This window comes from Coregonus clupeaformis, chromosome 34, assembly GCF_020615455.1.
Source record: "Coregonus clupeaformis isolate EN_2021a chromosome 34, ASM2061545v1, whole genome shotgun sequence".
In the NCBI taxonomy this organism is placed as follows: domain Eukaryota; kingdom Metazoa; phylum Chordata; class Actinopteri; order Salmoniformes; family Salmonidae; genus Coregonus; species Coregonus clupeaformis.
In genome coordinates, this window is record NC_059225.1 from 22,311,200 (window position 1) to 22,325,145 (window position 13,946).

Sequence of the window (13,946 nt, forward strand, 5' to 3'; positions counted from 1 at the left end):
GGAGAGGAGAGGAGAGGGAGGCAGACAGAGCGGTTGTTTCGTGGTGGAGGGAGCGGAGGCTTTGAAATGGGGGGTTTTGTTCTCGCCTCTCCCCTCCTCTCTTCTCCGTCCAGTCGGGCGGTACTCTAAAGAGTATGATATGGAGACGGAGAGATAATTGTTTTAACAGCACCTTCCCTCTCTCTCTCCTCCCCCCCTCGCTTTTTCTCTATCTCTCTTTCTCTCCTGTTTTCCCAGTGATGGCCAGTCAGCTGTGCAGCTGTGCTCAGGCTCATGTCGCTGCGTCTAGCAACCAGGTCTGAGTGACGCCACCCCCTACCCCCCACCCGCCCCCCTTCCAAAAACAACACCAGCAAAACAAATGCGACCATGTACAGCGTGGAGGACCTGCTTATCTCGCATGGATACAAATTGCCCCAAAACACCGCTACCGCCCCCACTGCAGTCTCCCCCACACCCCCGTCCTCCTACGATAACAAGCGTTACGGCGACCCTTCCTCCTGCCGCCAGGAGATCTTAGAGAGCCGGTCCGGTGGTGGTCACGGAACGGTGAACGGGTATGAGATAGACTCTGCGCCGGGGGTGTATGTGTACGGCAACAACAACAACAGGCAGCCCCAGCCACCAGCCCCAACCAAAGGCAACTCCTCCAGTCACACCGACAATGCATGGAGGGACAGGAACAGCCAACCACAGAGGAGGGAAGCCGACAGCGGTAACCAAGGTGACACCCACTCCTTGGGCGATTCTCTCACGAAAGATAGCGGGTGAGTCCGTGTGTGTGTGTTTGTGTGTGTGTCTGCTTAATCTTTTGGAATGCTAGTGTTGTTTTCCATTGTTTTTATCATTGCATGCAATCTTGACATCTCTTGCTTGCATGTTGTTGTTGTTTAATCATACAGTTGGTCTGTTGCAGGGAGCTTGTTTAGCACATAGAGTCATGCAAAGGTGGAATCAGTCAGTATAGGAGTTCTGCATTGGGATGTTGCACCACAGATTCTCTCCCTCTCTCTCTTACCTCCCTAGTTCTCCCATTCCCACTCTCTTTTGATCTTTCCCTCCCTCCCTCCCTCCCTTTCCGGTAAAGCCAGTAGACAGGGAGTCGGGGTAATGTGTTCTGGAGTCTTAATCTGCCACATGGGACAGTTGTGTTGTAAACAGACTAGAACTGCTGCTACTACTGCTGATAGACTCCAGCGCCACCATCCGTCTGAGCATGCCCAGTTCTGCAGACAGATTTGATGTCCCAAATGGCTCTCTATTCCTTTATAGTGCACGAAGGAAGTGCACTATACGGGTGATTCTACAGAAGTGGAACAAATTGCAGTCCCATGATGTGTTCTAATTCAATCGAATGCCATAACAAGCATATTGTTCAATTAATATAGTACAAAGTCATTGTTTACACACCTATATCTATTGAGAGGTGGCTGTCCCAAACCTTGAAAATAAAGCAATTAATGATTAGAGATTTTTTTTACGCTATTATTTCAATAAAACATCTTCAGTTCTTCTATTATTACATTTAAAGATACTGATCTAATTAGTCGTTTTATTTATTTGTAAACATCTTTCTCTAAAAAAATGCTGTCCCACCTTTTGATGTCACTACCGAAACACACACATTAAAAGACTAGCATTAATGTGTCTTAAGCCACACCCCTACAAATATCACCAGGTGATGGGATTGCACCCCTCTCCAGCATGGCCACATTGTGAGTAGTTTGTCTGCAAACATTTAGGAAAAAATGAGTAAGCAAGTTGGTAAATCTTCATGTATTTTTAAGAAGTGTCACTACCGAACATCTAATATATCAAGAAATACAGTACCAGTCAAATGTTTGGACACACCTACTCATTCAATGGTTTTTCTTTATTTTTTACTATTTTCTACATCGTAGAATAATAGTGAAGACATCAGAACTATGAAATAACACATATGGAATCATGTAGTAACCAAAAAGGTGTTCAAAGTAGCCACCCTTTGCCTTGATGACAGCTTTGCACACTCTTGGCATTCTCTCAACCAGCTTCACCTGGAATGCTTTTCCAACGGTCTTGAAGGAGTTCCTACATATGCTGAGCACTTGTTGGCTGCTTTTCCTTCACTCTGCGGTCCAACTCATCCAAAACCATCTCAATTGGGTTGAGGTCAGGTGATTGTGGAGGCCAGGTCATCTGATAGAGCACTCCATCATGCTTCTTCTTGGTCAAATAGCCCTTACACAGCCTGGAGGTGTGTTGGGTCATTGTCCTGTTGAAAAACAAATGATAGTCCCACTAAGCGCAAACCAGATGGGATGGCGTATCGCTGCAGAATGCTGTGGTAGTCATGCTGGTTAAGTGTGCCTTGAATTCTAAATAAATCACAGACAATGTCACCAGCAAAGCACTCCCACACCATCACACCTCCTCCTCCATGCTTCACGGTGGGAACCACACATGCGGAGATCATCCGTTCACCTACTCTGCGTCTCACAAAGACACGGCGGTTGGAACCAAAAATCTCAAATTTGGACTCATTAGACCAAAGGACTAATGTCCATTTCTCGTGTTTCTTGGCCCAAGCAAGTCTCTTCTTATTATTGGTGTCCTTTAGTAGTGGTTTCTTTGCAGCAATTTGACCATGAAGGCCTGATTCACGCAGTCTCCTCTGAACAGTTGATGTTGAGATGTGTCTGTTACTTTAACTCTGTGAAGCACTTATTTGGGCTGCAATCTGAGGTGCAGTTAACTCTAATGAACATATCCTCTGCAGCAGAGGTAACTCTGGGTCTTCCTTTCCTGTGGCAGTCCTCATGAGAGCCAGTTTCATCATAGCGCTTGATGGTTTTTGCGACTGCACTTGAAGAAACTTTCAAAGTTCTTGAAATGTTCCGTATTGACTGACCTTCATGTATTAAAGTAATGATGGACTGTCGTTTCTCTTTGCTTATTTGAGCTGTTCTTGCCATAATATGGACTTGGTCTTTTACCAAATAGGGCTATCTTCTGAATACTCCCCTACCTTGTCACAACGCAACTGATTGGCTCAAATGCATTAAGAAGGAAAGAAATTCCACAAATTAACTTTTAAGAAGGCACACCTGTTAATTGAAATGCATTCCAGGTGACTACCTCATGAAGCTGGTTGAGAGAATGCCAAGAGTTTGCAAAGCTGTCATCAAGGCAAAGAGTGGCTACTTTGAAGAATCTAAAATCTAAAATATATTTTTGATTTGTTTAACACTTTTTTGGTTACTACATGATTCCATATGTGTTATTTCATAGTTTTGATGTCTTCACTATTATTCTACAATGTAGAAAATAGTAAAAATTAAGAAAAACCCTTGAATGAGTAGGTGTGTCCAAACTTTTGACTGGTACTGTAAGTAAAGTAGGTTTTGGGACTAAAATATTTGCTGGGATGTACATCTGTCCAAATGAAAGATAGCCAGCCATATGTTACTTATGTCCAGACCGAAATGGTCCCAACCGAAACAATTGACACCATAGAGATATATAGAGGTCTCATCTTTGTCTCTGTGCCATTATGGCGTCTGTGAAAGCACAGGCAGCACCATTGAGGCTATCTCCATTATAAACTTGCATGCACCATGCTCTACCAACTGAGCTACAGAGGACCGCCATGTGGGTAGTGAACAAGTGCACACTTCATGAAAAAGTGTACTGTATTAAGATGCATAGCCAGCAGTGGGGCTCCAACCCTCCAAGAGCCCAAACATTTACATCTATTTGGTCAAAACATAGACGTCTATAATGTACTGTACTGTCATGTACTGTACTGTACTGTAATCTACTGTACTGCAATCTACTGTACTGTAATCTACTGTACTGTACTTTACTCAAGTTTACTTGAGTTTCTTCAATTGAAGAAAGGGCCCAAGGGCCCACCCTCTTGGTCTTGGCTCCTGGATATTACCTTAGTCTTTGGTTTACAAACCATAGGCAACCCAATTTGAAGAAGACAATGCTCTCTGATCATTGGTTGATCTGATCACTCCCAACCCATAGGAATCCCCACCCAGCTTACTTTTAAATGGTGGAAGCCTGAATGGCAATGTCAATGTTTTTCCAACCCCCAATTTGCACCACTTCTGTAGAATGACCGATATAGGGAATTTTACATTTTAGTCATTTAGCAGACGCTCTTATCCAGAGCGACTTACAGTTAGTGAGTGCATACATTTTCATATTGCCATTTGGGATGCATGCAGACAGACGTCTGCCTGTTTAAAACCCAGTAGTAGACTATCGATAGCCCCTCCGTCACTACACAACCTTCTTTATATAACGCATTTAACATTAATAATGCACGCAGCATTTAAATATGGAGAAGAGATGCTGCCTGCTATTCTTAGTTCAGTTGAGCAGTTATGCAATGGCAAGCTTTCCGGGGGAATGTCCCTTGGTGTTAAAATGTAGGATTTGTACAGAGACACTCTTTCGTCTGTCCTTACGTCTTGTCAGCTTAAGTAGCCTAGTTGCAGTACCAGTGCTGGAGGTTTGTGTATTGTATAGCTCAGTAGATACAGGACGTTCAATATCCTACAGTACATCAGTCATAGAGATCCTATAGCTTCATTCATTCTATATGGAATTCTATGATATCAGTGCCCAATGCCACTCAATTATATACTATTTCAGTAAATGTAGAATTCTTGTTAATTTGCTTTGTTTTTGATGTTTGTTGTTTTTGATATTTGCTTGTAGAACAGTGATTTGACCTTGAATATTACACAATGGTAACATTGATTATATTAGGCAATATAATTCAACCTGCATAACTTACCCTTGCCTCAAGTGCAAACAGTGCATTTGATTAGAAAATGTAAGCATTAAAATCATATGCGTGACACTTTTTACAATGATTGTTGCTGGGGTGTTTTTAGCTTAGTTTTAGAAGGTAAATATGGAATATACCTAATATTTCCACTAGGAGGTGCAGATGCTATCCACTTACGATTGGCTAACTAGGCTATAATATAAGATATAGGATTCAGTGGAACCTACCTAATTCTCACGGCTGACTGCACTGACAGAACATGAAAAAAGCAGATCAGATCATGCATGGAGAATCAGCTTCTCTCAGACTGTAGGGTGCACACATGTCATGTTTGTTTACATGTTCAGTAGGAATATCCAGAAATAGCTGTAGCTAGACCTATATCCTATCCAGGGACTGGGAGTTTGCTTTTAGTATGCTTGTGTATCTCTATTAATGGGCACACAGCAGCAACCCTTCCATTCTACATTAGCCTTTAGAGATGGGGAGAGACAGACCACTGATGCCTCTACTCCTCTACCAGTAGTGTTCTGACTCCCCCCAGTGGAAGAAGGCCTCAATGACATCTTGCCGTATAATTATTCCTAATGTGTCCTGTGTGTGTTCTAGGTTTCTAGGTTCTATTACTGTGTGTGTGTTCTAGGTTCTAATAGTGTGCATTTTAGGTTCTAGGCTCTAATACTGTATTCTGTGTGTTCTAGGATCAAATACTATGTGTTCTAGGTTCTAATAGTGTGTTCTATGTGTTCTGGGTTCTTATACTGTGTGTTCTGTGTATTGTAGGTTCTAATACTGTGTTCTTTGTGTTCTACATTCTAATACTGGGTTATGTGTGTTCTAGTTTCTAATACTGTGGGTTCTATGTGTTCTAGGTTCTAATGCGGTGTTCTGTGTGTTCTAGGTTCTAATACTGTGTTATGTGTGTTCTAAATTCTAATACTGTGTGTTCTAGATTCTAATACTGTGTTGTCTTCTGTGTGTTCTAGGTTCTATGAGGGGCCCAGAGGGGTGTATTCCCAGCCCAGGGGCCACAGAGACGTGTCCTACTGGAGGAGGAGAGGCCAGGACTTCAGTGTTCTCCTGGATTACGCTGACTTCAGAGAGCCTCGAGGAGGGGGAGGCTATAGGAGGACAGAGGGGGTGCAGCAGCAGCCGCAGAGACAGGAGGTGATTTCATTCTGTCATTTGTTTATTTTACCTTTTAAAAGTAATAGTGTAATGATAAATAAAACCATTGAGGATGACAAAAAAAATATCAAAATGTGTGTCCCAAATGGCACCCTATTCCCCATTGGCCCTGGTCAAAAGTAGTGCACCATATAGGGAATAGGTTGTCATTTGAGACCTATACAAAGACTGATTTCCATTGTGGTCCTCTGTCTGTCTAGGTGCCCCCAGAGGATCAGCACCAGCAGGGTGAGAGGCAGCGTTGGGCAGTCCAGTCCCAGGCCCAGTCCCGCTCCAAGCAGAGAGAGGCAGCGTTGCAGCAGTGGACGATGGCTGCCGTGGAGAGGAAGTGTCAGAGCCTGGGCACGGACGAGTGGCGTCCCGCCGTGGTCAGCTTCGCCCGCCAGCTATCAGACAGTCAGGGCGCTAGATGGGCTCAGGCTCAGGAGCAGCAGCAGCTGCAGCAGCGCCACCTCCGGACACCGGATGGCGCTGTGGTTGTAATGGGGCCCAGGAACAAAGGGAAGTCCCAGTCTCTGCCCCGAATGCTGCCGCCGGACAGCCTGCCATACGTGGCCATGTCTGGGTCTGTTGGGTCTGGGCAGGACGTGTACAGGAAGGTCAACGGCCACCCAGGGTCCCATCACGACCCTTACAGCAGATATAACCACAACCAGGCCGGGACAGGGGACAGGGACAGGTGGTCTGAGAACGACAACAGACCCTCCAGTCAGGCTAGTATGGCCAGCCAGCTAAGCCAGGTCAGTCAAGTTAGCCAGGCCTCTCTGGTACCAAAGGCCCGGTTCAGCCGTCCCCTACGGCCTCCGTCCTACGAGGTGCACCAGCAGACCCGGGGGAGTTCTGAGACGCTGTCAGGAGACCCAGCAGCAGCATCAACCCCACAGCCCCAGGCCAGGGACAGAACCCCCCTCCCCCACCCCAGGATGGGTGACCCCAGGCTGGACTATTATACACAGGATGGAGGGTCTGGCACGGATCCTCCGGGTTATATCCCTCCCCCATCATATCCCCCCAAAAGAGCTCCGCTTATGAGAGGGGGCCATGGAGGTCACAGGGGCTATGGAGAGGTACCAGGGAACTACAGGTAACAATTGTTGTAACTAGCCTACTCATGATTTTATATTGCTTGTTTACTTTGCTTTTGAAGCGCTTTGAGATTCTTTTCTGTTGTAGAGAAGCATCTGCTAAATGACCAAATTAATGTTAATGTGATATACAATGTAGAAGATAAATACATTATCATTTGTTATTATCAGGTACCACCAGGTGTACCAGCAGCAACAGATGCGTGGGACCCCGGACCCCTGGTTCGGTAGCAGACACACCGGTGGAGGAGGGTCCTGGCCGGAGCCTCAGAGAGAGCCCCTCAGAGAGAGGAGCGTGCCCCACCGGAAGCAGCTCTACCCTGGCTACAGCGAGCAGCAGCACCAGCCGGGCTTGGGTCCTGGCATCCAGTATATCCCCTTCAACGACCCACGTGTCCGACAAATTTCTGGGGGAGGAAGCTCGTCTCTAGGCGGCGGAGGTAACTCCATGACGGACACCGACAAGATCCGCCACATCCGTAACTCCACATCCTCCGAGCTTCCCAGTGTCACCGTGTCAGACCACTCGTCTGATGACACTGCCTTACTGTCCCCCGCCTCCACGGGGGCCCTGCCGCCACTCTCCAGCACGTCAGATCCAGCCAGTCCGACAAAGCCGAGGTCTTCTAGCGACTATGACAATAAGAATAACCGGTGGAAGCATCAGCACAGCGATTTGCACAAAGAGACTGACTCACTAGATAACCTCCCAGCAGCAACTGACCAAAACTGTAACAGGTATAATCCCAAAAACAACCCAGGTTGTTTCTCTGCCTTCCAGCCCCCAGCCCCGGCTCCGGCTCCGGCTCCGGCCTCGTCGGTGCGTCACAGCTCCAGCTCAGACCAGGGCTTCTCGGAAACAACCATCACACAGGTGAAGAAGATAGTTCCAGGAGACGCAGGGCTAGACAACAACAACAGAAACTCTAAGAGGAAGTCTCACAGTGAGACCATATTCTGCCTGGTGTCTGTCCCCATCCACATGCAGCAACAACAAACCAATAAAGACTCAGTCTCCGCAGCAGACCAGAACAATAACGAGAAGATGCCTGCCAATCTGCCAAGTAGTCTGCCAATCGTCAGCGTCTTCGCCACAGAAGACAACCAAAACACTGTGGTCCAATCAGACAACAGCCAAAGCCTCCGTAGCAAGTCGTTATCAGACATGGGTCTCAAACCCCCCTCCCACACCAGCAGCTTCAGCTCTATGAGAAGCACCAGGAAGGGTCCTCTGAGGAAGGAAATAGTAAACGCCTGGTCACTCCAGGCCAGTGCTGACAAGGAGCTGTGCTATGCCGGATCCTGGCCCGGGGACCAGTACAGGAACCAGGAAACCCAGACCAGCTCCCCCGTGGCGGTGAAGGGTCCTGAGGGTACGGGGGGGACATGTCAGCCTCAGATCTCCCCTGGAGGACAGGGGGGGCAGGGGGGGCAGGAGCCAGGCCACCTGGCCTCAGACACAACCACAGAGAGCGGCGTGAGTACCGACTGCAGCTCCGTGTCTGCCTCCTACGGCGTGGGCTACCCCATGAAAGGCCAGAAGAACCTCCACCCCTCCAGCAACAGCGCCTTCTCCCGCCTCAGTATCAGCCCAGCCCAGCCCCTGTCACTTCCATCACTCCCACCCCAGCCTCCACCCTCTGGATCTGTGGAGGAGAGAGACCAACAGACCTCCACATCCAGGAAGACTGGTGCTACTAACACCACCTCCAACACCACTACCAAACCCCCAGATGATATCAACGCTAACAGCCAGGGCCAGGTGGCGTTTGGTCAGTTCCTGCTGAAACCAGTGAGCCGGCGGCCGTGGGACGCCATTGAGGAGCTGGAATGTTTCAACAAGGCTGCAGGCGTAGAACTAGACCAGGTCCAGAAGAAACAGAAGGTTCAGCCCAGGAGACCCAGTGTGGACCAGTGTATAGACGACCTGGACGAGGTGTACAGGAACATCATGGAGCTGAGCGGAGAAGACACACAACATCAACAACAACATCAGCACATAGTCCCTCCCCCTCTTGACTCTGAGAGGGAGACAGTTAGCCTTCCAGACCAGCGCCTGAATAACAAACCCAACAACAACATCCATAGCATCAGGCCCAGACTAGACAGCTGGGGCCCTGGTTCCTCTATAGACCCAGAATATAGGGAGGTGAGGAGTGCCTTCTCCAGGCCCCAGCCCCAGAACAGGACTAGCATCCCCAGACCGCTGAGAGAGGACCTGGTGCCCACTGCCACCCTAGCAGAGCCCACTGGCTTCAGAGACTACAAAACCCACAATGAACAAGGTGACCCCAGGGAAACGTATGACCCCAGGCTGACCTACAGGCAGGAGCAGGATGTCGCCAAGGACTCTCTACTGAGGGACGTGGGGCTCACCGTCTACACTGAGGCCCCTGGGGGCCCTGGAGTGCAGGACCAACACTGTGGCCCCCCATTCACACCGCTCACATCGTTAGACCACGAGGAACTATGTCAGAACATACAGCTATCATGGGAGAGCAGAGAGAAACCATCTCTAGCCAAGAACAGCCAGGTTGAGGTTGCGCACATCCGTGAGGGCAGTAATAAGGAAGAACTGGGCCCCACTAAAGTAGTGGAGGAGGAGAGGAAGGTAAAGACGGATAACGTGCCCATCGTGCCACCCAGATTTAGAGGCCATGAGCCCAATCTGAACATCCGCAGGGCCCTGAGTGAGAATAGCAGGTCGCCCAGATGTGAAGGGTCACGGGGGTCGCCACGACCCGGCAGGCTGACCTGGGAGGCAGCGCTCGCCTTCAAGGATGGCGACTACAGATACAGCGTCAGCTCCGATTATCTGAGTTGGCGTAACGAGGCTACGTTGGCAGATAGACACCTGGAGACCCTGCTGATCAAGGAGAAGGCGAACACAATGCCCACAGAGGACCTGAGTAATCTATATGAGGTGAAGTGTGCCAAGGAGATCCCTGAGAACGAGACGATGGAGCAGAGAGCAGCCAGGATACTGGGGATAGACGTAGCCCCGGATTCACTGCAGGGCCGGGGCCAGGAGAGAGAGGAGGAGGAGAGAGAGGAGGAGTCACTGCAGGGGGTGGTGGAGAAGAGAGAGGAGGAGGAGGACAGGCAGGAGCACAGAGAGGAGGAGGGAGAAACTGGCATAGGTGAAACACAGGAGCACAGGCCTTACAGAGAGCAACAGAACAAACACGACACAAAGACTGGGGGAGAGACCCCGGAACCCCGTCCAGAAGGAGCACAGGCTGTGGAATCACTGGGCCTGGTCGAACACAAAGACAGAGACAGGGAGACACAGCATGTGAGAAGACAGTACGAGCAAGTGATGGAGGTAGAGGTATCCATTGTTACCTTGGGAGAGGAGACTGGAGGAGGACCCAGTAAGGATGACAGCCTATCAGTATATGAAGAAAGACATGCTGGAGGAGGTGGAGAGAGCCAGAGCCACCCCTCCATGGTGCTGGAGCTACCTGAGTTCCCTCCCAGTAGCCTGCCCCTGTCTCTGCCCATGACCCGAGACAAGGAGCTGGCCCTTAGCGTGCTGAGTTTGGGAGGTGGTGGGGAGAGGAAGGGACACAGTAGTGATGGTGCCTCCCCCAGGCTCTCCTCGTCCCCCTCCTCCATATCACCTGGCTGCACAGAGAGCATGACCCACATGGATGAGGTGTTCTCAGTCTCCTGCATATGTGTCAGGAGTTTAGGAGAGGCAGAACCAGAACAAGAGACAGAGGTAGTGGTAGAGGCAGAACCAGAACAAGAGACAGAGGTAGTGGTAGAGGCAGAACCAGAACAAGAGACAGAGGTAGTGGTAGAGGCAGAACCAGAACAAGAGACAGAGGTAGTGGTAGAGGCAGAACCAGAGAATGATGTAAACCCAGAGGAAGGGATGAGGCAGGCAGAGGAGAAGAGAGAGAGGGCAGAAATGGAGGAGTTGAGGATAGAGATGGAGAAGAAAGAGCAAGAGATGATAAGAGAGGTTGAGACAAGAGAGGGGGAGGAGGAGGTGATAGAGCCAGATGAGAAAAGAGAGGAGCAGGAGGAGGAGAGTAAAAAGCCAGATGTCCAACAGGCGGTTAGGCCAGAGCCGGTCTCCAGACCTATGAAACCTCCTCTCCTCCCCAAGCCCATCCCTAAAGCTCGTAGCGGCACGGTGGCCAAGAGAGAGATCACCCTCCCCCAGAGCTTCAGTGTATCTTCCTGTGGCTCCTCTACCACCCTAGAGGACGACGAGCTGCTCTCAGGTACAGTAGGAACATGGACACACATACATGCCTTAAATAATAACTATTTTATAACACTTTTCATACTACAGTTTAAAGTGCTTTAAACGCATAAAATAAATGCTTGAAAATCACAATCTAATTGTACAAGGGAGTTTTGTTTTGGCATGTGTGCCACAAGAGGGAGCTATTATCCTAGCAAATGAGTGATATAAGTTGCATTTAGAATTAAATGTATTACATTCTAAAGATGAATACTGCTGGAAAACACACTAAGAACATTCTCAGATAAACTAGTAGGGATGCAACCTTTGCTCTGGTTGGTTTAGTGGCAGTTTGACTTAAGTGGACAATAGGGTGTTTTTATATCAGAACTCTGAGAGTACCCGGCCATAAAACCACTCCAGAAACGAGATGTTATCCCAGCTGTATGATATAACTGTTTACTGGGTTGGTTTTTGCAGGAAGGACAAGCCAAACCATTGTGTGTGTGTGAACTGGGAGTCCACAAAGACCAATGTGACTCACTGAAACACATTGTTTTAGATAAGATGGATTTTCCTAGCCTGGTCTCAGATCTGTTTATGTTCTTGCCAGTTTGGCATTGCAATGAGTGACCAAGAGTTGGCATGATAGCACACAGACTGGCACCCAGACTAGGATTTCCCTGTGTTCTCATTACTGTGGATGAATGAACTTTTAGCTAATGGAATCATCATCATGAATCTCTGGATTGTGATTGGTGTCCTTTCTTTTTCTCCTCAGACTCCTATGATCCTAGTCGAGTGGAGAGAGTGTAACCTCTGACCTCTATCAATACCTTCGACATCTGGGAATTGGCTTTGGTCACCGCTCCATCCGCCCATCCATCCGTCAACTTTTCAGTCAATGCCTTTGTGTGTGTCCCAAATAGCAACCTATTCCCTATATAGTGTACTTCTTTTGACCAGAGATCTATGGGCCCTGGCCAAAAGTAGTGCACTATATAGGGAATAAGGACGCAAACGTCATCTCACCCCATGACCCCCCCAAGCACTGTGCCCCCTTTTCACCAATAGAAGCATTGTTTACGCAACAGCAACAGTCTATAATATGGCTGTCTGACTCTGTCCTGGTGCTCCAATGGCCTCTCGACTGCCAAACAAGAGAACTACCTGGACCCATCAGCCCTCTGGCCTTCAGATTTGTTGTTGTTGTTGTACTTTTAACCCCTTTTTCGTGATATCCAATTGGTAGCTACAGTCTTGTCCCATCGCTGCAACTCCCGTACAGACTCAGGAGAGGCGAAGGTCGAGAGCCATGCATCCTCCGAAACACGACCCTGCCTAGCCGCGCTGCTCGCTTAACAAGGAAGCCAGCTGCACCAATGTGTCGGAGGAAACACTGTATAACTGGTGACTGTGTCAGCGTGCATGCGCCCGCCCAGCCACAGGAGTCGCTAGAGTGCGATGGGACAAGGACATCCCCGCCGGCCAAACCCTCCTCTAACCCGGATGACGCTGGGCCAATTGTGCGCCGCCTCATGGGTCTCCCGGTCGCGGCCGGGATCGAACCCGGATCTGTAGTGACGCCTCTAGCACTGCGATGCAGTGCATTAGACCACTGCGCGACTCGGGAGGCCCTAGGCCTTCATACTTTTACTCACCCTCCTCTTCCTCCTCTTCACCATCTTCCTCTCCTTCCAGACGCTTCTAGTCATTAGTGCACTAATTTTGACTAGGGCCCTTATGGCTCTGGTAAAAAGTAGTACACTGTATAGTAAACAGGCTGCCATATAGGACGCAGCCTGGGTTTTCTTGGAATTGCATGTCTGTCATCAACTGTCTCCCAAATCCCAATACAACAGCACTGTGGTTCCTTCCTAGAGGCCTGATGTTGGGAAATGAATGTAAAGAAGTGCTTCTGCTTTTCAAACAAACAGTTACTATGAGATGAAACCACAAAAAGACAAACGTCTCGCATTACAATCAGTGTTACCTACGCACACCAAATATAAATAATAATTATAGAGGTTTAAGGTTTTATTCCAACATACTTTTGTGAGGTTTGTTGCTGAACTGTATATTTTCTTACCTGTGTTGAGAACTTATATGTCGAAGAAGAATCTGATTTTGAAAGCTATACTCTTGAGATGTTATTATCAATAGATACATCTTGCCTGTTCTTATGTGTGTGGCTTGGCCAAGAATGTAATTCTATGTTTGGCTGGATCAGATTGAGAATAGCCTGGTCCCAGATTAGTTTTTGCTGTCCTGCCAACTCCTATGGTCATTGGCGTGACAGTTGGCATGACAGCACAAACAGATCTGGGATCAGGCTAGATATAAAACACTGTGGTGTTTGACTATAGTGTCACTCAGAGCAATACTGTTGTTGCACAGGGCTTCTCTTGGGGCTGCTTTGAGAGAGCAGCCGAGAGCCTGTGTACTGTCAGTCCCAATCCCAAACCGCCCCCGAGACCCTACGGTCTTTGAGATAGGGCCTAAGACATTGATCTCATTACAAATCCTTGTGTTAAATCTGTACCATTTGGTACCAAGAGCACCAGGGGTTGCACTGTTAACTAACGTCACTGGTCCTGTGTCAACTGTCTGTGTGTTGCTGGTGGTTCACCATTGGAGGTGTTCCTCAGGGGTGAATGCGAGGACCGTTTCGTTTCATTTTTAGTGCCAT

General features: G+C 48.4%; 1 protein-coding gene across 1 annotated transcript; it reads left to right on the forward strand.

The window, feature by feature from the left end:
* Positions 1-240: 240 nt before the first annotated feature.
* LOC121549954 lies at positions 241-12,529 on the forward strand. The gene is made up of 5 exons (XM_041861959.2): positions 241-767; positions 5,773-5,953; positions 6,175-7,058; positions 7,231-11,294; positions 12,039-12,529. Exons 1-5 carry the CDS (start codon positions 370-372, stop codon positions 12,071-12,073), a joined length of 5,562 nt encoding a protein of 1,853 aa, XP_041717893.1. The 5' UTR covers positions 241-369; the 3' UTR covers positions 12,074-12,529.
* The last annotated feature ends 1,417 nt before the right edge of the window (positions 12,530-13,946 follow it).

Excerpts from the sequence above, each read along its gene's own strand:
- LOC121549954 (XM_041861959.2), top strand. The coding sequence starts at position 370 with ATGTACAGCGTGGAGGACCTGCTTATCTCGCATGGATACAAATTGCCC. Across the intron at positions 768-5,772 it reads TCTCTCACGAAAGATAGCGG|GTTCTATGAGGGGCCCAGAG; the intron begins GTGAGTCCGTGT and ends TGTGTGTTCTAG. Across the intron at positions 5,954-6,174 it reads AGCAGCCGCAGAGACAGGAG|GTGCCCCCAGAGGATCAGCA; the intron begins GTGATTTCATTC and ends CTGTCTGTCTAG.